We start from the raw sequence: 23520 nt of genomic DNA, 5'->3' as shown, positions 1-23520 counted from the left end.
CATTTGCAGACACTGTCAAGACTCAATATATTAAAGAACATTCATATCAACCACATGGTGGTGCTATAATGGGCACATGTTTATATCTCTTTATCTGTTTGACTCAGAGTGCTGAAATTTGGCACACATGTTCAGGGATATGAGTCTATTATCTGACACAACTGGCCCAACTTTGACAAAACCTGGGTGAATGATGAGTCTTTCCATAGATCCGGCATTTGCTAAATTACACTGATTGGCCAAAGGGGGCGCTGCATCATTCATGGGGGTCAACATGTTTACTGTTGTTATTTTTCTATTCAGTTTTTAATCGCTATAAATTCAGCGTCCAAATTTCATATTAATTCAAGTAGACTAACAGATATGAAAATGAACAGACTAGGTCTTTACTCCTCCTGCATGGTGTAACAATACATAGATGTATATAATGAACGTCCACTAGTAGCTAACACACTTCAAAGATATGAATATTTTAATCCAGAAAAATATGTTGCATTCATCAAATCGTTTTTGCAATCATCAACAATGTTTTCTTTGACATGGTGGAATAATGGGACTCTCAAGACAACTGGGAACTCTGAAAAAAACAAGGTCAAATCATGACGTCAGTGATCTTCAGGTTGGAAAGTCGGGGGTCTATACACACATGTACACATGGATGTTGTGTTGTAGATATGTGGTAGTAGAGTAGAGGCCTGAGGGCACACACTTAATATGTTGTGAAATCTGTTATGAATGTATTGTAATGTTTAACTGCCTTAATTTTGCTGGACCCCAGGGAGAATAGGGGGGATCCATAATAAATACAAACACAAAGGCTTGTGCAAGGCTACTTACTTACTTATATAATAATTGACATTTTGCAATATACAATCATATGATGAACAACATGAGGGTTTATACTTGTATCAAATCAATAAAAGCTTATAATCAAAACCAAATAGACATTAAAATATTTAATCTGGTATTAGACATGATCATGTCTCAAAATGAAGAAACAACAACAAAAGTAAACTTATTTTGGTTTCATATATACAATTTGATTGCATGAGGATTAAACAAAAACACATTCTCAGTCAAAAACACAAGTCAGAACACAGCCTCTCTATTCTCTCATGTGATTTCAGGTCCTCTGACTGGGAAAATGTCTTTCCACAATGAGAGCAGTGGTATGTCTTCTCCTCCTGTGTATGTATTCTTTCATGCTTATTCAGGTGCCTTAACCAATTAAATCTCTTTCCACACTGGGAGCAATGATAGGGCTTATCCTCTCCTGTGTGTATCCTGTCATGCATATTCAGGGCTTCTAACTGGGTAAAACTCATTCCACACAGGGAACATTGGTAGAGCTTTCCCTTTTTTTGTGTGTATTCGCTCATGCGTTTTCAGGGTCCCTAACCACCTAAAACTCTTTCCACAATGGGAACAGGGGTAAGACTTCTCTCGTGTGTGTGTTTTCTCATGGTGTTTCTGGTTCCCTAGCACCCGAAAACTCTTTCCACAGTAGGAACAGTGGTAAGGCTTCTCACCTGTGTGTATTCTCTCATGCGTTTTCAGGTTGTCTAACCATGAAAAAGTAATTCCACATTTGGAGCAGTGATAAGGCTTCTCTCCAGAGTGTATTCGCTTATGACTTTTCAGGCTCCCTAACTGACTAAAACTATTTCCACACTGGAAACAGTGGTAAGGCTTCTCTCCAGAGTGTATTCGCTTATGACTTTTCAGGCTTCCTAACTGACTAAAACTCTTTCCACACTGGGAACAGTGGTAAGGCTTTTCTCCTGTGTGTGTTCTCTCATGTAATTTCAGGTGTTGTGATCGGATAAAACTTTTTCCACACTGGGAGCAGTGATGTCGTCTCGCTGGTTTGGACGTCTCTGGGTCTGGTTCCCCTGAAGGACTCTCCCCGCTGTCAGAGTGAGAGTCTGGTCGCTCTCCTGCTAAAGACAAACAGTTTATAGTTAAATATTAAACAGACTTGAATGAAACCTTCATGTGATAAAACTATCTTCCTATGTGGTTTAATGGGCTGTAGGTAGCCTAGCAGTTAAGAGCAATTAAAAAACTATTTAACCAATTTTAGAATAAGGCAGTAACGTAACAGAATTTGGAAAAAGTCAACGGGTCTGAATACCTTCCCGAATGCACTGTATATCTGGCCTTGTGTATTGGGTTATTGTCCTGCTGAAAGGTGAATTTGTCTCCCAGTTTTCCTCTAGGATTTTGCCTGTGCTTGGCGCTATTTGGTTCATTTTTATTTTTTAAAAACTCCCTAGTCCTTGCAGGTGACAAGCATACCCATAACATATGAGAAGTGGTACTCGTCAAAGCATCTCAAGATATAGGGCAAATACCATTTAAGGAGTATTTCTGTCTGTAGTAAAAGCCCTTTTGTGGGGAAAAAAATCATTCTGATTGGCTGGGCAGGCCTGGCTCCCAAGTGGGTGGGCAAATGCCTTCCCAGGCCCACCCATGGCTGCGCCCCTGCCCAGTCATGTAAAATCTATAGATTTAGGGCCTAATTTATTTATTTCAATTGACTGATTTCCTTATATGAACTGTAACTCAGTAAAATGGTTGACATTGTTGCATGTTGCGTTTCTATTTTTGGTCAGTATATATTAACTCACAGAAGCCCCCTGTAAACCAATGGGAATAGTTACAGTTTGGAACACAGATCTTAAAGACCACAAACAAACTTGGATCTATTTGCTAGCTAACAAGGTAGAACAGTTGAATTGTTTGAACAGCATGCTAGCCTGTCCACTTTGTTCAGATGTTGAAATCAGTGGCCTACTTTATTTCTCAGAATGAGAACGAGTTGCAAATAAGTTATATAAATTGTGTTTTATGATTATTGCACATTTATAAAACACAGACTAGACAGCTAGTATAAGTCGGTCCTCGATTCAACCAACTCATCAAATTAAATCTTATTTGTCACATGCGCCGAATACAACAGGTGTAGATATTACAGTGAAATGCTTACTTACAAAATCCTTAACCAACAATGTAGTTAAGAAAAATAAGTGTTGAGTATAAAAATATAAGTAAAAAATTACAAATAATTAAAGAGCAGCAGAAAAAATAACAATAGTGAGGCTATATACAGGGGGTACCGGTACAGAGACAATGTGCGGGGGACAGGTTAGTCGAGATAATTGAGGTAATATGTACATGCAGGTAGAGAAAATAACTACCGTAATTTCCAGACTATTAAGCGCACCCACTGAAGCCGCACCCACTGAATTTAAAAATATATATTTTTTTAATCATAAATAAGCCGCACATGTCTATAAGCCGCAGGTGCCTACCGGTACATTGAAACAAATGAACTTTACAAAGGCTTTAACGAAACACGGCTTGTAACAAAAATAAATAGGCTTTAACGAAACACGGCTTGTAACAAAAATAAATAGGCTTTAACGAAACACGGCTTGTAACAAAAATAAATAAGCTTTAACGAAACACGGCTTGTAACAAAAAATAAAAAATGAGTAGTAAGCTTTAGTTGTCTTTTTGTACTAAGTCAATTCCTCACGCTGCTGTTTCCAACGTCTTATCATCAACTCATTAAGACCAAGCTCCCGTGCAGCAGCTCTATTTCCTTTTCCAACAGCCAGATCAATCGCCTTCAACTTGAAAGCTGCATCATATGCATTTCTCCGTGTCTTTGCCATGATGAGGGTGACAAAATGACTACCGTAATCAGAATGATGGGAAGTTTGAGAGCGCTCGATTTAATCTAAACAGTAAACAAAAAAGTTGTTTGACCTTAACCCGTTCGGCAATTTCATTGGTCTAATGAAAGCTTCATGCCGCCAAAAAACTGAGCACGTCACAGAATGTGTTGAAAGCGAGAAAAATCCATATATTAGCCGCGTCATTGTTTAAGCCGCGAGGTTCAAAGCTGGGAAAAAAGTTGCGGCTTATAGTCCGGAATTTACGGTATGCATAGATGATAACCAGAAAGTAGAAGCAGCGTAGAAAAGGGGGGTGGGGGGGGACAATGAAAATAGTCTGGGTAGCCATTTGATTAGCTGTTCAGGAGTCTTATCGCTTGGGGATGGAAGCTGTTTAGAAGCCTTTTGGACCTAGACTTGGCACTCCGGTACCGCTTGCCGTGCGAGAGTAAAGAGAACAGTCTATGACTAGGGTGGCTGGAGTCTCTGACAATTTTTAGGGCCTTCCTCTGACACAGCCTGGTATAGAGGTCCTGGATGGCAGGAAGCATGGCCCCAGTGATGTACTGGGCCGTACGCACTACCCTCTGTACTACCTTGCGGTCGGAGGCCAAGCAGTTGCCATACCAGGCAGTGATGAACCAGTCAGGATGCTCTCGATGGTGCAGCTGGAGAACTTTTTGAGGATCTGAGAACCCATGCGGGGGAATAGGCTTTGTTGTGCCCTCTTCACGACTGTCTTGGTGTGTTTGGACCATGATAGTTTGTTGGTGATGTGGACACCAAGGAACTTGAAACTCTCAACCTGCTCCACTACAGCCCCGTCGATGAGAATGTGGGTGTGCTCGGTCCTCCTTTGCCTGTAGTCTACAATCATCTCCTTTGTCTTGATCCCGTTGAGGGAGAGGTTGTTATCCTGGCACCACACTGCCAGGTCTCTGACCACCTCCCTATAGGCTGTCTCATCGTTGTTGGTGATCAGGCCTACCGCTGTTGTGTCGTCGGAAAACTTAATGATGGTGTTGGAGTCATGCCTGGCCGTGCAGTCATGAGTGAACAGGGAGCACAGGAGGGGAGTGAGCATGCACCCCTGAGGGGCCCCCATGTTGAGGATCAGCGTGGCGGATATGTTGTTACCTACCCTTACCACCTGGGGACGGCCCGTCAGGAAGTCCAGGATCCAGTTGCAAAGGGAGGTGTTTAGTCCCAGGGTCCTTAGCTTAGTGATGAGCTTTGAGGGCACTATGGTGTTGAACGCTGAGCTGTAGTCAATGAATAGCATTCTCACATACAATAGGTGTTCCTTTTGTCCAGGTGGAAAGGGCAGTGTGGAGTGCATTAGAGATTGCATCATCTGTGGGTCTGTTGGGGCTGTATGCAAATTGGAGTGGGTCTAGGGTTTCTGGGATAATGGTGTTGATGTGAGCCATTACCAGCCTTTCAAAGCACTTCATGGCTACAGATGTGAGTGCTAAGGGTCGGTAATCATTTAGGCAGGTTACCATAGGCGTCTGCTTGAAACAAGTTGGTATTAGAGACTCAGTCAGGGAGAGGTTGAAAATGTCAGTGAAGACACTTGCCAGTTGGTAAGCGCATGCTCGGAGTACACATCCTGGTAATCCGTCTGGCCCTGGGGCCTTGTGAATGTTGACCTGTTTAAAGGTCTTACTCACATCGGCTACGGAGAGCGTGATCACGCAGTCGTCTGGAACAGCTGGTGCTCTCATACATGCTTCAGTGTTGCTTGCCTCGAAGCAAGCACAGAAGTAATTTAGCTCGCCTGGTAGGCTTGTGTCACTGGGCAGCTCGCGGCTGTGCTACCCTTTGTAGTCTGTAATAGTTTGCAAGCCCTGCCACATCCGATGATCGTTGGAGCCGGTGGAGTACGATTCAATCTTTGTCCTGTATTGACGCTTGGCCTGTTTGATGATTCATTGGAGGGCATAGCGGGATTTTTTATTAACTTCCAGGTTAGAGTCCCACTCCTTGAAAGCGGCAGCTCTACCCATTATCTCAGTGCGGATGTTGCCTGTACCAATACAAGGGTTAGAAAAATTGGTGGCCATCCGAGCAAATTTGAGGATTTTTGAGCCTGACAACGAGCCATCCTCAACAAGGTTGGAATGTGACAGTGAAGATGAGGCCTCAGAGTCTGATGTTCAAGAGGTGGACATTGAGGAGTTCCAGGGAGAAGACATGGAAGCCTGAGAGGAAGACAACCAAAGCTTTAGTTTCTAGACTATCATTTTACAGATGTACAGTTGAAGTCAGAAGATTACATATACCTTAGCCAAATACATTTAAACTCAGTTTTTCACAATTCCTGACATTTAATCTGAGTAAAAAGTCCCTGTCTTAGGTCAGTTAGGATCACCACTTTATTTTAAGAATGTGAAATGTCAGAATAATAGTTTAGAGAATTATTTATTTCAGCTTTTATTTCTTTCATCACATTCCCAGTGGGTCAGAAGTTTGCATACACTCAATTAGTATTTGGTACCATTGCCTTGAAATTGTTTAACTTGGGTCAAACGTTTCGGGTAGCCTTCCACAATAAGTTGGGTGAATTTTGGCCCATTCCTCCTGACAGAGCTGGTGTAACTGAGTCAGGTTTGTAGGCATCCTCGCTCTCACACGTTTTTTCAGTTCTGCCCACACATTTTCTATTGGATTGAGGTCAGGGCTTTGTGATGGCCACTCCAATACCTTGACTTTGTTGTCCTTAAGCCATTTTGACACAACTTTTGAAGTATGCTTGGGGTCATTGTCCATTTGGAAGACCCATTTGCGACAAAGGTTTAACTTCCTGACTGATGTCTTGTGATGTTGCATCAATATATCCACATAATCTTCCTGCCTCCTGATGCCATCTATTTTGTGAAGTGAACCAGTCCCTCCTGCAGCAAAGCACCCCCACAACATGATGATGCCACCATCGTGCTTCACGGTTGGGATGGTGTTCTTCGGCTTGCAAGCCACCCCCTTTTTCCTCCAAACATAATGATGGTCATTATGGCCAAACAGTTCTATTTTTGTTTCATCAGACCAGAGGACATTTCTCCAAAAAGTACAATCTTTGTCCCCATGTGCAGTTGCAAACCGTAGTCTGGCTTTTTTATGGCGGCTTTGGAGCAGTGGCTTCTTCCTTGCCGAGTGGCCTTTCAGGCTATGTCAATTTTGGACTCGTTTTACTGTGGATATAGATACTTTTGTAACTGTTTCCTCCAGCATCTTCACAAGGTCCTTTGCTGTTGTTCTGGGATTGATTTGCACTTTTCGCACCAAAGTACGTTCATCTCTCGGAGATAGAACGCTTCTCCTTCCTGAGCGGTATGATGGCTGCGTGGTCCCATGGTGTTTATACTTGCCTACTATTGTTTGTACAGATTAATGTGGTACCTTCAGGCGTTTAGAAATTGCTCCCAAGGATTAACCAGACTTGTGGAGGTCTACAATTTTTTCTCTGAGGTCTTGGCTGATTTCTTTGATGTTCCCATGATGTCAAGCAAAGAGGCACTGAGTTTGAAGGTAGGCCTTGAAATACATCCACATGTACACCTCCAATTGACACAAATTATGTCAATTCGCCTAACAGAAGCTTCTAAAGCCATGTCATAATTTTCTGGAATTTTCCAAGCTGTTTAAAGGCACAGTCAACTTAGTGTATGTAAACTTCTGACCCACTGGAATTGTGATACAGTGAGTTATAAGTGAAATAATCTGTCTGTAAACAATTGTTGGAAAAATTACTTGGGTCATGAACAAAGTAGATGTTCTAACCAACATGCCAAAACAATAGTTTGTTAACAAGAAATTTGTGGAGTGGTTGAAAAACAAGTTTTAATGACTCCAACCTAAGTGTATGTAAACTTCCGACTTCAACTGTATGTTGAAAACGTTTTTGGGAAACGCGATGGATCATTGGGGATCATTCAATATTCGCTTTCTTTTGTTGTTCAGTGAAATCATGCCATGTGAAGAGTCAACTCATTTAATTAAAGTTAAATTCGTAACTAAATTGTTTTTTAAATTTCTATTGGAAGGAATTAATAATTTGCAATTATGTCTACTTATGTTTATGTTTCTGTCTCCATATGATATGGTAAAAGGTTTCTGTTTCTGTCTCCATATGATATGGTAAAAGGTTTACGTTTCTGTTTCTGTCTCCATATGGTAAATATATACAATGCAAAAAAACATCTACATTTAAATGTCATTAATATTAATTTGCATATATTTCCGTTAATTCCCATATACAGTAGGGGGAAAAAAGTATTTGATCCCCTGCTGATTTTGTACGTTTGCCCACTGACAAAGAAATGATCAGTCTATCATTTTAATGGTAGGTTTATTTGAACAGTGAGAGACAGAATAACAACAAAAATATCCAGAAAAACGCATGTCAAAAATATTATAAATTGATTTGCATTTTAATGAGGGAAATAAGTATTTGACCCCCTCTCAATCAGAAAGATTTCTGGCTCCCAGGTGTCTTTTATACAGGTAATGAGCTGAGATTAGGAGCACACTCTTAAAGGGAGTGCTCCTAACTGCAGCTTGTTACCTGTATAAAAGACACCTGTCCACAGAAGCAATCAATCAATCAGATTCCAAACTCTCCACCATGGCCAAGACCAAAGAGCTCTCAAAGGATGTCAGGGACAATATTGTAGACCTACACAAGGCTGGAATGGGCTACAAGGCCATCGCCAAGCAGCTTGGTATGAAGGTGACAACAGTTGGTGCGATTATTCGCAAATGGAAGAAACACAAAAGAACTGTCAATCTCCCTCGGCCTGGGGCTCCATGCAAGATCTCACCTCGTGGAGTTGCAATGATCATGAGAATGGTGAGGAATCAGTCCAGAACTACATGGGAGGATCTTGTCAATGATCTCAAGGCAGCTGGGACCATAGTCACCAAGAAAACAATTGGTAACACACTACGCCGTGAAGGACTGAAATCCTGCAGCGCCCGCAAGGTCCCCCTGCTCAAGAATACATATACAAGCCCGTCTGAAGTTTGCCAATGAACATCTGAATGATTCAGAGGACAACTGGTGAAAGTGTTGTGGTCAGATGAGACCAAAATGGAGCTCTTTGGCATCAACTCAACTCGCCGTGTTTGGAGGAGGAGGAATGCTGCCTATGACCCCAAGAACACCATCTCCACCGTTTAAACATGGAGGTGGAAATATTATGCTTTGGGGGTGTTTTTCTGCTAAGGGGACAGGACAACTTCACCGCATCATTTGACGGGGCCATGTACCGTCAAATCTTGGGTGAGAACCTCCTTCCCTCAGCCAGGGCATTGAAAATGAGTCGTGGATGGGTATTCCAGCATGACAATGACCCAAAACACACGGCCAAGGCAACAAAGGAGTGGCTCAAGAAGAAGCACATTAAGGTTCTGGAGTGGCCTAGCCAGTCTCCAGACCTTAATCCCATAGAAAATCTGTGGAGGGAGCTGAAGGTTCGAGTTGCCGAACGTAGGCCTCGCAACCTTAATGACTTGGAGAAGATCTGCAAAGAGGAGTGGGACAAAATCCCTCCTGAGATGTGTGCAAACCTGGTGGCCAACTACAAGAAACGTCTGACCTTTGATTGCCAACAAGAGTTTTGCCACCAAGTACTAAGTCATGTTTTGCAGAGGGGTCAAATACTTATTTCCCTCATTAAAATGCAAATCATTTTATAACATTTTTGACATGCACTTTTCTGGATTTTTTTGTTGTTATTCTGTCTCTCACTGTTCATATAAACCTACCATTAAAATGATACACTGATAATTTCTTTGTCAGTGGGCAAATGTACAAAATCAGCAGGGGATCAAATACTTTTTTCCCCCACTGTATTTCCACCACTGAATATTCCCCAAAAGTGCAACCCTACTTGTGTCCATGATAATAATAAATATACACTATATTATATATATATATATATATATATATATATATATATATATATATATATATATATATACATACAGCAGTACGTGGCCACCCATTCAAATTAGTGGATTCAAATACACTGCTCAAAAAAATAAAGGGAACACTTAAACAACACAATGTAACTCCAAGTCAATCACACTTCTGTGAAATTAAAACTGTCCACTTAGGAAGCAACACTGATTTACAATAAATTTCACATGCTGTTATGCAAATCGAATAGACAACAGGTGGAAATTATAGGCAATTAGCAAGACACCCCCAATAAAGGAGTGGTTCTGCAGGTGGTGACCACAGACCACTTGTCAGTTCCTATGCTTCCTGGCTGATGTTTTGGTCACTTTGAATGCTGGCGGTGCTTTCACTCTAGTGGTAGCATGAGACGGAGTCTACAACCCACACAAGTGGCTCAGGTAGTGCAGCTCATCCAGGATGGCACATCAATGCGAGCTGTGGCAAGAAGGTTTGCTGTGTCTGTCAGCGTAGTGGCCAGAGCATGGAGGCGCTACCAGGAGACAGGCCAGTACATCAGGAGACGTGGAGGAGGCCGTAGGAGGGCAACAACCCAGCAACAGGTCCGCTACCTCCGCCTTTGTGCAAGGAGGAGCAGGAGGAGCACTGCCAGAGCCCTGCAAAATGACCTCCAGCAGGCCACAAATGTGCATGTGTCTGCTCAAACGTTCAGAAACAGACTCCATGAGGGTGGTACGAGGGCCCGACGTCCATAGGTGGGGGTTGTGCTTGCAGCCCAACACCGTGCAGGACGTTTGGCATTTGCCAGAGAACACCAAGATTGGCAAATTCGCCACTGGCGCCCTGTGCTCTTCACAGATGAAAGCAGGTTCACACTGAGCACATGTGACAGACGTGACAGAGTCTGGAGACGCCGTGGAGAACGTTATGCTGCCTGCAACATCCTCCAGCATGACCGGTTTTGCGGTGGGTCAGTCATGGTGTGGGGTGGCATTTCTTTGGGGGGCCGCACAGCCCTCCATGTGCTCGCCAGAGGTAGCCTGACTGCCATTAGGTACCGAGATGAGATCCTCAGACCCCTTATGAGACCATATGCTGGTGCGGTTGGCCCTGGGTTCCTCCTAATGCAAGACAATGCTAGACCTCATGTGGCTGGAGTGTGTCAGCAGTTCCTGCAAGAGGAAGGCATTGATGCTATGGACTGGCCCGCCCGTTCCCCAGACCTGAATCCAATTGAGCACATCTGGGACATCATGTCTCGCTCCATCCACCAACGCCACGTTGCACCACAAACTGTCCAGGAGTTGGCGGATGCTTTAGTCCAGGTCTGGGAGGAGATCCCTCAGGAGACCATCCGCCACCTCATCAGGAGCATGCCCAGGCGTTGTAGGGAGGTCATACAGGCACGTGGAGGCCACACACACTACTGAGCCTCATTTTGACTTGTTTTAAGGACATTACATCAAAGTTGGATCAGCCTGTAGTGTGGTTTTCCACTTTTACTTTTGAGTGTGACTCCAAATCCAGACCTCCATGGGTTGATAAATTGGATTTCCATTGATTATTTTTGTGTGATTTTGTTGTCAGCACATTCAACTATGTAAAGAAAAAAGTATTTAATAAGATTATTTAATTCATTCAGATCTAGGATGTGTTATTTTAGCGTTCCCTTTATTTTTTTGAGCAGTGTATTTCAGCCACACCCGTTGCTGGCAGGTGTATAAAATCGAGCACACAGCCATCCAATCTCCATAGACAAACATTTTCAAAGTGGAACCGTTATAGGATGCCAACTTTCACACCGTAAAACAGGTGACCGCATCAGCGTGCATGCCCCTGTCCGCCACAAGGAGTCACTAGAGCGCGATGGGACAAGGACATCCTGGCCGGCCAAACCCTCCCCTAACCCGGACAACGCTGGGCCAATTGTGCACCGCCTCATGGGTATCCCTGTTGTAGCCGGCTGCGACACAGCCTGGGATCGAACCTGGGTCTGTCGTGACTGCGATGCAGTGCCTTAGACACTACAGCATACAATGACATTCTAGACGAAACTGTGCTTCCAACTTCGTGGCACCAGTGTGGGAAAGGCCTTTTCCTGTTTCAGAATGACAATGCCCCCGTGAACAAAGCGAGGTCCATACAGAAGTGGTTCGTCGAGATTGGTGTGGAAGAACTTGACTGGCCTGCACAGAGCCTTGACCTCAACCCCATCAAACATCTTTGGGATGAATTGGAACGGCGACTGCGAGCCAGGCCTAATCGCCCAACATCAGTGGCTAACCTAACTAATGCTCTCATGGCTGAATGGAAGCAAGTACCGACAGAAATGTTTTAACATCTAGTGGAAAGCCTTCCCAGAAGAGTGGAGTCTGTTATAGCAGCAAAGGGAGGGACTAACTCCATATTTATGCTCCATATTTATCCAACTTTGTGGCAACAGTTTGATGAAGGCTCTTCCTTGTTTCAGAATGACAAAGCCCCCGGTGAACAAAGCGAGGTCCAGGTTGAAAGAGACAGCAGCATGGAAATATTATACAAGTATTATATATTATATTATAGTATTATTATAGTATAGTATTGTATTATATATTATATATTATATTATAGTATTATTATAGTATTATAGTATCGTATTATAGTATAGTATTATAGTATTATATAAGTATTATCATAGTATTATATTATAGTATTATAGTATTATAGTATTATATATTATAGAATTATATAAGTATTATCATAGTATTATATTATAGTACTATAGTATAGTATTATATAGTATGATATTATATATTATGGTATAGTATTATATTATAGTATTATATAAGTATTATACATCCTCCATGTGGACATGTAACAATTCAAAAGGCTTTAAATTTCAAGTTGATAGAGAGAAGAGAAGTGGAGTTATTACATTTTATTTAATCTTTTGAGATATTGTTTATTTGTTGTTTATCTTTATTCAAACGTACGAGAGACAGACATGATTTCAGTTACTGGTTAATGGACTTTGAGTTTGACGTCGATCAGATGTTTGGTTCATGAGAAGATATGGCGGAAGTCATAGGTTCATGAGGCAAATACGTTCACTATGATGAGAAACACATGTACCAAGGTTCTTGGTTGTACGTCAAACAGGGTGGCGGGCTGAACCTTCTACTTTGAATGCTTCTTTCAGTGCCACCTATGGGCCAATCTGTGCAGTTTTTTTGGTGTCTGAGTAGTAGTGTTGACATACAGTACTTCGATATTGTTGAAGTATAATTTTTTTCAAACAATTGGACATTGAGATTAGAGGTCGGTCGATTATGATTTTTCAACGCCAATACCGATTATTGGGGGCCCAAAAAAGCCGATGCCGATTAATCGGCCGATTTTTTTAAAACTTATTTATTTGTAATAATGACAATTACAACAATACTGAATGAACACTTATTTTAACTTAATATAATACATCAATAAAATCTATTTAGCCTCAAATAAATAATGAAACATGTTCAATTTGAAGGAATTATAGGACTATTTCTCTCTATACGATTTGTATTTCATATACCTTTGACTATTGGATGTTCTTTTAGGCACTTTAGTATTGCCAGTGTAACAGTATAGCTTCCGTCCCTCTCCTCGCTCCTACCTGGGCTCAAACCAGGAACACATCGACAACAGCCACCCTCGAAGCAGCGTTACCCATGTAGAGGAAGGGAAACAACTACTCCAAGTCTCAGAGCGAGTGACGTTTGAAACGCTATTAGCGCGCACCCGGTTAACTAGCTAGCCATTTCACATCGGTTACACCAGCCTAATCTTGGGAGTTCATAGGCTTGAAGTCATAAACAGCGCAATGCATTGCGAAGGGCTGCTGGCAAAACGCACGAAAGTGCTATTTTGAATGACTGCTTATGAGTCTGCTGGTGCCTACCATCGCTCAGTCAGACTGCTCTATCAAATCATAGACTTAATTATAACATAACACACAGAAACACGAGCCTTAGGTCATTAATATGGTCGAATCCGGAAACTATCAACTCGAAAACGAAACGTTACATTGCACAACCTTCAGTGTTATGTCATAATTACGTATAATTCTGACAAATTACCCAAAGTGTTACATATACCCTGACTGCGTGCAATGAACGCAAAATGACACAATTTCACCTGGTTAATATTGCCTGCTAACCTGGATTTCATTTAGCTAAATATGCAGGTTTAAAAATATATACTTCTGTGTATTGATTTTAAGAAAGGCATTGATGTTTATGGTTAGGTACAGTCGTGCAACGATTGTGCTTTTTTCGCAAATGAGCTTTTGTTAAATCATCCCCGTTTGGCGAAGTAGGCTGTCTTTGTTAGGAAGATATAGTCTTCACAGTTCGCAACGAGCCAGGTGGCCCAAACTGCTGCATATACCCTGACTCTGTTTGCAAGAGAAGTGACACATTTTCCCTAGTTAAAATAAATTCATGTTAGCAGGCAATATTAACTAAATATGCAGGTTTAAAAATATATACTTATGTATTGATTTTAAGAAAGGCATTGATGTTTATGGTTGGAGCAACATGTACCTAAGCGATTATATGCAACGCAGGACAGGCTAGATAAACTAGTAATATCATCAACCATGTGTAGTTAACTAGTGATTATGATTAATTGATAGTTTTTTATAAGAAAGTTTAATGCTAGCTAGCAACTTACCTTGGAATTCTTACTGCATTCGCGTAACCTCGTGGAGTGCAATGTAAAGCAGGTGGTTAGAGCGTTGGATTAGTTAACCGTAAGGTTGCAAGACTGAATCCCTGAGCTGACAAGGTAAAAATCTGTCTTTCTGCCCCTGAACAAGACAGTTAACCCACCGTTCCTAGGCCGTCATTGAAAATAAGAATGTGTTCTTAACTGACTTGCCTAGTTAAATAAAGGTCTAAAAAATTAAATATAATAAATAAAATAAAAATCGGCCAAATCGGCGTCCAAAAATACCGGTTTCCGATTGTTATGAAAACTTGAAATCGGCCCTAATTAATCGGCCATTCCGATTAATCGGTGGACCTCAAATTGAGATATTTGTGACATGTAAGAAAGAATAATAAAGAAAAAATATTTAGCTTGTTTTATTTCACCTTTATTTTAGTGGGGAGTCCCATTGAGATACAGATATATTACAAGGGAGCCCTGCTTCACTGCTTCTTATCACCACTAACAGTAGAGCTTTAAATCTAATCTATTACAAGGGAGCCCTGCTTCACTGCTACTTATCACCACTAACAGTAAAGCTTCAAATCTAATCTATTACAAGGGAGCCCTGCTTCACTGCTACTTATCACCACTAACAGTAAAGCTTCAAATCTAATCTATTACACTGGAGCCCTGCTTCACTGCTACGTATCACCACAAACAGTAAAACTTCAAATCTAATCTTGTTTCATGGAATGTCATGGTTACAGGCTGAGCAGAGCTCTATAATAATAGATAATGTCATGGTTACAGGCTGAGCAGAGCTCTATAATAATAGATAATGTCATGTTTATAGGCAGAGCAGAGCTCTATAATAATAGATAATGTCATGGTTACAAGCTGAGCAGAGCTCTATAATAATAGCTAATGTCATATTTATAGGCACAGCAGAGCTCTATAATAATAGATAATGTCATGTTTATAGGCTGAGCATAGCTCTATAATAATAGATAGTGTCATGGTTACAAGCGAGCAGAGCTCTATAATAATAGATAATGTCATGTTTTAAGGATGATCGGAGCTCTATTATAACATACTGAACAAAAACATAAAACGCAACATGTAAAATGTTTCATGCGCTGAAATAAAAGATCCCAGAAGCTTATTTCTCTCCAATTTGGTGCAAAATGTGTTTACATCCCTGTTAACATTCCTCCTTTGTCAAGATAATCCATCCATCTGACAGGTGTGGCATATCAACAAACTGATTAAACCGCATGATCATTACGCAGCTGCACCTTGTGTTGGGGAAAATAAATTGCCACTCTAAAAATTTGCAGTTTTGTCACACAACACAGTCCCACAGATCTGCAATATGCATGCTGACTGCAGTAATGTCCACCTGAGCTGTTGCCAGAGAATGTAATGTTAAGATTCAGTAACCCAACATATCATCAAACTGTACTGAGCTCATTCAGGTCTTTTTTTTAATCAGACGTGGATAAGTGTAGTTCTCAGGTATTGTACATATATTTCTATGTTGAATAGGATTCTAAAGGAAAATGGCATAACATGATATGCCTTTTAAGTATCTAAATATGTTGGATATGGACCAACAACTGGGATATCTAACAACACTATAGGTAGGTGTTAAAACAGGTGGGATATCTAACAACACTATAGGTAGGTGTTAAAACAGGTGGGATATCTAACAACACTATAGGTAGGTGTTATAACAGGTGGGATATCTAACAACACTATAGGTAGGTGTTATAACAGGTGGGATATCTAACAACACTATAGGTAGGTGTTATAACAGGTGGGATATCTAACAACACTATAGGTAGGTGTTATAACAGGTGGGATATCTAACAACACTATAGGTAGGTGTTATAACAGGTGGGATATCTAACAACACTATAGGTAGGTGTTATAACAGGTGGGATATCTAACAACACTATAGGTAGGTGTTATAACAGGTGGGATATCTAACAACACTATAGGTAGGTGTTTTAACAGGTAGGATATCTAACAACACTATAGGTAGGTGTTATAACAGGTGGGATATCTAACAACACTATAGGTAGGTGTTATAACAGGTGGGATATCTAACAACACTATAGGTAGGTGTTATAACAGGTGGGATATCTAACAACACTATAGGTAGGTGTTATAACAGGTGGGATATCTAACAACACTATAGGTAGGTGTTATAACAGGTGGGAGATCTAACAACACTATAGGTAGGTGCTATAACAGGTAGGATATCTAACAACACTATAGGTAGGTCTTATAACAGGTGCACATGTCCAAATGGGGGGATATCCTTCTTTAAGTGGCAGTGTTGCTCTTTGCTGAAACACAAACTCCAGATTGTGGCCTTATGTTAATTAAATGGGGTTTATACACCCATATTTATTGACAACCCCTACTTAATCAGATAACTGATGGTTTACAAAATAATCTATACATTAGGTGAAAGCAGTGGTCCTAGTAAATAATGAAAGTTACCAGCACAGCACACCCACTGACGATACATTAGAATTATCTTATTATCATTACCAAAATGAAGGTTCTCATTACCGAAACGGGCCTAAAAATGATGCGGTAATGAGAAATGTGTGTTTTGGTAATGAAAGGCCCTTAGCTTCATCTGGAAGTAATAGGAGACAGACATTATGAGTCAGCAAACTGTTGACCACATCACTAAAGCCCATTCATGTCTCCATGTTGGTAAGGTAATGGTTCTCTAAGTGTTGACCACATCACTAAAGCCCATTCATGTCTCCATGTTGGTAAGGTAATGGGTCTCTAAGTGTTTACCACATCACTAAAGCCCATTCATGTCTCCATGTTGGTAAGGTAATGGTTCTCTAAGTGTTGACCACATCACTAAAGCCCATTCATGTCTCCATGTTGGTAAGGTAATGGTTCTCTAAGTGTTGACCACATCACTAAAGCCCATTCATGTCTCCATGTTGGTAAGGTAATGGGTCTCTAAGTGTTTACCACATCACTAAAGCCCATTCATGTCTCCATGTTGGTAAGGTAATGGTTCTCTAAGTGTTGACCACATCACTAAAGCCCATTCATGTCTCCATGTTGGTAAGGTTATGGTTCTCTAAGTGTTGACCACATCACTAAAGCCCATTCATGTCTCCATGTTGGTAAGGTTATGGTTCTCTAAGTGTTTACCACATCACTAAAGCCCATTCATGTCTCCATGTTGGTAAGGTTATGGTTCTCTAAGTGTTTACCACATCACTAAAGCCCATTCATGTCTCCATGTTGGTAAGGTAATAGTTCTCAAAGTTTTTCTCAAATTGTATCTTTTTTGTAATTTTGTCATCATATTGCTATTGACAAGGTCAAGTGTCATCAAGGGGGGTGTTTGTGAAAAGACCCTCATTCTGAACGCATATAAGTGAAAAATGTTAAATAACTTGTGCTCATCTAATGAATACGCCACTTGATGATGCATCATGGGGGGAAAAAAACTTTATACAAACAAATATTGGAGTTTTTACAGCAACTTGAACAAGTGTTATGGTAATGAAATATGTCCAGACACTTCTCATGAGAATCACCTCTTTCACCACATGATTTAGAAACCTAATTCCAACTGTCAAATTTAATTGTCCAGTGCACACTATTATTTTATTCACAATGTGACCGAGAAACCTAAAACCAATTTAGGATTGTTCACAGAGTAGGTTTTCCCATAGGATTGTTCAACCTATGGTTTTCCCATAAAGCACTTCCACGTTTATATATAAATATTTGAAACTTTTACATTTCAATAGCCGGTTTTCAAACATGTGACCTAGCAATATTCAAGGACTGAAGAGTTTGTGCCCCAGTTTTTAAGACCGTACTTACTGGTGTTACTCAGGTCTCCCGTATCATCTTCCTCCTCCTCCTCTTTCAATGTGAAAGTAATCTGCCCCGCCTCTTCCTCTTTCAACGTGAAAGTAATCTGTCCCTCTTCCTCTCCTTCCTCCTCCTCTTTCAACGTGAAAGTAATCTGTCCCTCTTCCTCTCCTTCCTCCTCCTCTTTCAACGTGACAGTAATCTGTCCCTCTTCCTCTCCTTCCTCCTCCTCTTTCAACGTGACAGTAATCTCCCCCTTCACTCCGAAAACTCCTCCCTCCTCTTGTTTCACAGTAACATCCTCCTCTTCTTTCACAGTAACATCCTCCACCTCTTTCACTTCGAAAGCTTCTTTCTCTTCTTCTTTCACTCTAACAGCCTCTACTTCTTGTTTTACTGTGACAAGCTCTTCTTCTTTCTCCGTCCAGCAGACCTTTTCTTTAGCATGAAGGGAATAGCTTAGTGAACTCATGGTCGGGATGTTAGCTAGCTAGCTACTTACGATTAGCCTAGAGCAAAGCTAACTTAGCAAGCCAGCTACCTGACAAACAACGTAAATACTACATTAACTGGACCAACAAGTAGACACAACAGAAGTATGTTTAAAACACAGTGACGAATGTACATCAAAACAGCCTTAAAACATGTAATGTTTTCGACAACGGAGATGGCCGACTAATTGTTGTTCCTGTTGAAGAAGTGTCCCGTCCACTACATTAGACGTCACACTGGCAGTATCACCTGAAATATGCACATCGCCATCTGCTGATTGGAGTGGGTAACGCAGTTGATAACTTTTTTGTGGGGGGGGCAAACATTTGTTTAATCGAAGTGTAATATTATATGTAAACGTACAAAGAGAAGCGTGTGTTGATGGATTAGTGCAGATTTTTTAAAAGAGAGAATTTAAATACTGTACTACACAACAGTAGTAGACCTGACTACCAACAATGACGAGACATCTACAGCAGGGGTGGGGAACCCCAGTCCTCAGGGGCCTGATTGATTTAACACTTTTTCTCCATCCCTATCAAACACAGCTGATTAATCAAACTGCATTCTGAACTGAAGATCCTGATTAGGTGATTATTGGAGTCAGGTGTGTTAGTTGGGGATGGGGCAGAATTGTGACACCAATCAGGTGCCCGAGGACCCCCCCCCCCCCCCCCCCCCTTGATCGTGGACATCAGGAGGCAGCAGAGAGGGAGCACAACCCTATCCACATCGATGGGACCGCAGTGAAGAAGGTGAAAAGCTTCAAGTTCCTTGGCGTACACATCACTGACAATCTGAAATGGTCCAGACAGTGTGGTGAAGAAGGCACAACCCTCCTGGTACTTTAGGTGTCCTGATGTCACAGGAAGGCCAAAAAGATCATCAAGGACAACAACGACCCGAGCCACTGCCTGTTCACCCCGCTACCATCCAGAAGGCGAGGTCAGTACAGGTGCATCAAAGTTGGGACAGAAAGACTGAAAAACAGCTTCTATCTCAAGGCCATCAGACTGTTAAACAGCCATCACTAGCTGACTACCGCCCAGTTAGTCAACCCTGCACCTTAGAGGCTGCTGCCCTATGTACATAGACATCGAATCACTGGTCACTTAAAAAATGGGAAACTAGTCACTTTAATAATGTTTACATACTGTTTTACTCACTTCATATGTATATACTGTATTCTACTATATTTTAGTGAATGCCACTCCGACATCGCTCATCCTAATATTTATATAGTTCTTAATTCCACTCTTCCACTTTTAGATTTGTGTGTGTGTATTGTTGTGAATCGTTAGATACTACTGCATTGTTGGAAATAGGAACACAATCATATCGCTACACCCGCAATAACATCTGCTAAATATGTGTATGTGGCCAATACAATTAGATTTTATTTTACAGCGCATCTGCATGAGCATTTAAGCCCTAGTTCATGCAGGGCTCTGTCACCGCACCAAACAAAAATATACGTCACTTTCTCTTAGGAAAGATGAACGACAGAGTGGCCTGTCGACTCAAACTGAATTATTCCACTGTTCTGTTGTTCGCTACATACTTCAGTCTGAGACTGACATCATTGAAGTCGATAGTGGTGACGTCAAAATGAGGGGTGTTACACAAAACAAAGTAATCAACGATTGGCTCATCCCCAACCAATCAGAGTATGACGATCTAATGACGATTTTTCAAACCTCAGCTCTGACCCAACCCATCGGTTTCTGTGACCAATCAGAACAGTTAGTGTTTCTGTTCTAGAAGTCGTCGTGGAGGTACTCTGATCCAGACTCATTGCGGAGAACAAACTCATGTATGTGGCTTAGCGTTTGGCCGGAGCAAGGAGATTGGTTAGCCGTCTGAAACAATAGAGTGCGCCACGTTGTACTTTTGACGACTGTTCGGCAGCTTCTGCTGCTCTTTCGGTGTGGTGCAGGTGTAGTACGACTCTGTTTCATGAAGCGTGCCAGAGCAGCTCTTCCATTTGTCGGGAGAAATGATAATGCATATTAATATATGTTAATTACATCCAAATAAAAGTTTATTTTCTACCACACCCACAACGGAAGCACAATCATGGCCACGGATTCGCAGATTGAGGATTTCTGTGAGAGGTCGTTATTATACCTAATTTCGACCCTAGACCAACGAGGGAGTCTGCTGCAGTGTTGAGAGCGGTTGTATGAATCCAATCGTTACTTCAAGCAAAGATCTTAACCCTGCCAAGCTGCTCTTAAATGTTCCCTTAGATGAATTGTGGAACGGTCTTATTCCGTTAGTACTTTACTATGTTGGTAAGTTTGTACCTTAGTCACATGCGATATCTCAGACAGCACTGGCCTGATTTTGACGAAACTTGGGTGAATGATGCGTCTTGCCATAGAGATCTGGCATTTACAACATTTACATTTAAGTCATTTAGCAGACGCTCTTATCCAGAGCGACTTACAAATTGGTGCATTCACCTTATGATATCCAGTGGAACAACCACTTTACAATAGTGCATCTAAATCTTTTAGGGGGGGGGGGGGTTAGAAGGATTACTTTATCCTATCCCAGGTATTCCTTAAAGAGGTGGGGTTTCAGGTGTCTCCGGAAGGTGGTGATTGACTCCGCTGTCCTGGCGTCGTGAGGGAGCTTGTTCCACCATTGGGGTGCCAGAGCAGCGAACAGTTTTGACTGGGCTGAGCGGGAACTGTGCTTCCTCAGAGGTAGGGAGGCGAGCAGGCCAGAGGTGGATGAAGGCAGTGCCCTTGTTTGGGTGTAGGGCCTGAGCAGAGCCTGAAGGTACGGAGGTGCCGTTCCCCTCACAGCTCCGTAGGCAAGCACCATGGACTTGTAGCGGATGCGAGCTTCAACTGGAAGCCAGTGGAGAGAGCGGAGGAGCGGGGTGACGTGAGAGAACTTGAAGGTTGAACACCAGACGGACTGCGGCGTTCTGGATGAGTTGTAGGGGTTTAATGGCACAGGCAGGGAGCCCAGCCAACAGCAAGTTGCAGTAATCCAGACGGGAGATGACAAGTGCCTGGACTACGACCTGCGCCGCTTCCTGTGTGAGGCAGGGTCGTACTCTGCGAATGTTGTAGAGCATGAACCTACAGGATCGGGTCACCGCCTTGATGTTAGTGGAGAACGACAGGGTGTTGTCCAGGGTCACGCCAAGGTTCTTAGCACTCTGGGAGGAAGACACAAGGGAGTTGTCAACCGTGATGGCGAGATCATGGAACGGGCAGTCCTTCCCCGGGAGGAAGAGCAGCTCCGTCTTGCCGAGGTTCAGCTTGAGGTGGTGATCCGTCATCCACACTGATATGTCTGCCAGACATGCAGAGATGCGATTCGCCACCTGGTTATCAGAAGGGGGAAAGGAGAAGATTAATTGTGTGTCGTCTGCATAGCAATGATAGGAGAGACCATGTGAGGATATGACAGAGCCAAGTGACTTGGTGTATAGTGAGAATAGGAGAGGGCCTAGAACAGAGCCCTGGGGGACACCAGTGGTGAGAGCACGTGGTGCGGAGACAGATTCTCGCCACGCCACCTGGTAGGAGCGACCTGTCAGGTAGGACGCAATCCAAGCGTGGGCCGCGCCGGAGATGCCCAGCTCGGAGAGGGTGGAGAGGAGGATCTGATGGTTCACAGTATCAAAGGCAGCAGATAGGTCTAGAAGGATGAGAGCAGAGGAGAGAGAGTTAGCTTTAGCAGTGCGGAGAGCCTCCGTGACACAGAGAAGAGCAGTCTCAGTTGAATGCCCAGTCTTGAAACCTGACTGATTAGGATCAAGAAGGTCATTCTGAGAGAGATAGCAGGAGAGCTGGCCAAGGACGGCACGTTCAAGAGTTTTGGAGAGAAAAGAAAGAAGGGATACTGGTCTGTAGTTGTTGACATCGGAGGGATCGAGTGTAGGTTTTTTCAGAAGGGGTGCAACTCTCGCACTCTTGAAGACGGAAGGGACGTAGCCAGCGGTCAAGGATGAGTTGATGAGCGAGGTGAGGTAGGGGAGAAGGTCTCCGGAAATGGTCTGGAGAAGAGAGGAGGGGTAGGGTCAAGTGGGCAGGTTGTTGGGCGGCCGGCCGTCACAAGACGCGAGATTTCATCTGGAGAGAGAGGGGAGAAAGAGGTCAAAGCACAGGGTAGGGCAGTGTGAGCAGGACCAGAGGTGTCGTTTGACTTAGCAAACGAGGATCGGATGTCATCAACCTTCTTTTCAAAATGGTTGACGAAGTCATCCGCAGAGAGGGAGGAGGGGGGGGAGGAGGATTCAGGAGGGAGGAGAAGGTAGCAAAGAGCTTCCTAGGGTTAGAGGCAGATGCTTGGAATTTAGAGTGGTAAAAAGTGGCTTTAGCAGCAGAGACAGAAGAGGAAAATATAGAGAGGATGCCAGGTCCGCATGGAGGCGAGTTTTCCTCCATTTCCGCTCGGCTGCCCGGAGCCCTGTCTGTGAGCTCGCAGTGAGTCGTCGAGCCACGGAGCAGGAGGGGAGGACCGAGCCGGCCTGGAGGATAGGGGACAGAGAAAATCAAAGGATGCAGAAAGGGAGGAGAGGAGGGTTGAGGAGGCAGAATCAGGAGATAGGTTTGAGCAGAGGGAAGAGATGATAGGATGGAAGAGGAGAGAGTAGCGGGAGAGAGAGAGCGAAGGTTGGGACGGCGCAATACCATCCGAGTAGGGGCAGAGTGAGAAGTGTTGGATGAGAGCGAGAGGGAAAAGGATACAAGGTAGTGGTCGGAGACTTGGAGGGGAGTTGCAATGAGATTAGTGGAAGAACAGCATCTAGTAAAGATGAGGTCAAGGGTATTGCCTGCCTTGTGAGTAGGGGGGAAAGGTGAGAGGGTGAGGTCAAAAGAGGAGAGGAGTGGAAAGAAGGAGGCAGAGAGGAATGAGTCAAAG

General features: G+C 42.7%; 2 protein-coding genes across 2 annotated transcripts in view; one reads left to right on the top strand and one right to left on the bottom strand.

Annotated features, from left to right (window-relative positions):
• LOC115178195 (zinc finger protein 658B-like) overlaps window positions 1-23520 on the top strand; it is a 1063446-nt gene that overhangs the window by 435342 nt on the left and 604584 nt on the right. The gene's annotated exons all lie outside the window — the stretch shown is intronic.
• Window positions 823-18613, bottom strand: LOC115177887 (gastrula zinc finger protein XlCGF7.1-like). The gene is made up of 3 exons (XM_029738883.1): window positions 18575-18613; window positions 18151-18364; window positions 823-1937 (listed from the first exon to the last, which is right to left on the bottom strand). The coding sequence occupies exons 1-3, from the start codon at window positions 18611-18613 to the stop codon at window positions 1288-1290; spliced, it is 903 nt and encodes a 300-aa protein (XP_029594743.1). The 3' UTR covers window positions 823-1287.

The sequence above is a fragment of the Salmo trutta genome, chromosome 38, assembly GCF_901001165.1.
Source record: "Salmo trutta chromosome 38, fSalTru1.1, whole genome shotgun sequence".
NCBI classification, from domain to species: domain Eukaryota; kingdom Metazoa; phylum Chordata; class Actinopteri; order Salmoniformes; family Salmonidae; genus Salmo; species Salmo trutta.
This window is presented reverse-complemented; position numbering and strand designations above follow the sequence as displayed.

What these genes read in the sequence shown, in the direction of transcription:
- LOC115177887 (XM_029738883.1), bottom strand. Translation starts at nt 18,613, where the DNA reads ATGAGTTCACTAAGCTATTCCCTTCATGCTAAAGAAAAG. An exon ending in CCCTTCATGCTAAAGAAAAG is followed by an intron (nt 18,365 to 18,574) that starts GTCTGCTGGACG and finishes AAAGAGGAGGAG; the next exon opens with GAAGGAGAGGAAGAGGGACA. An exon ending in GGGAGACCTGAGTAACACCA is followed by an intron (nt 1,938 to 18,150) that starts GTAAGTACGGTC and finishes TGTCTTTAGCAG; the next exon opens with GAGAGCGACCAGACTCTCAC.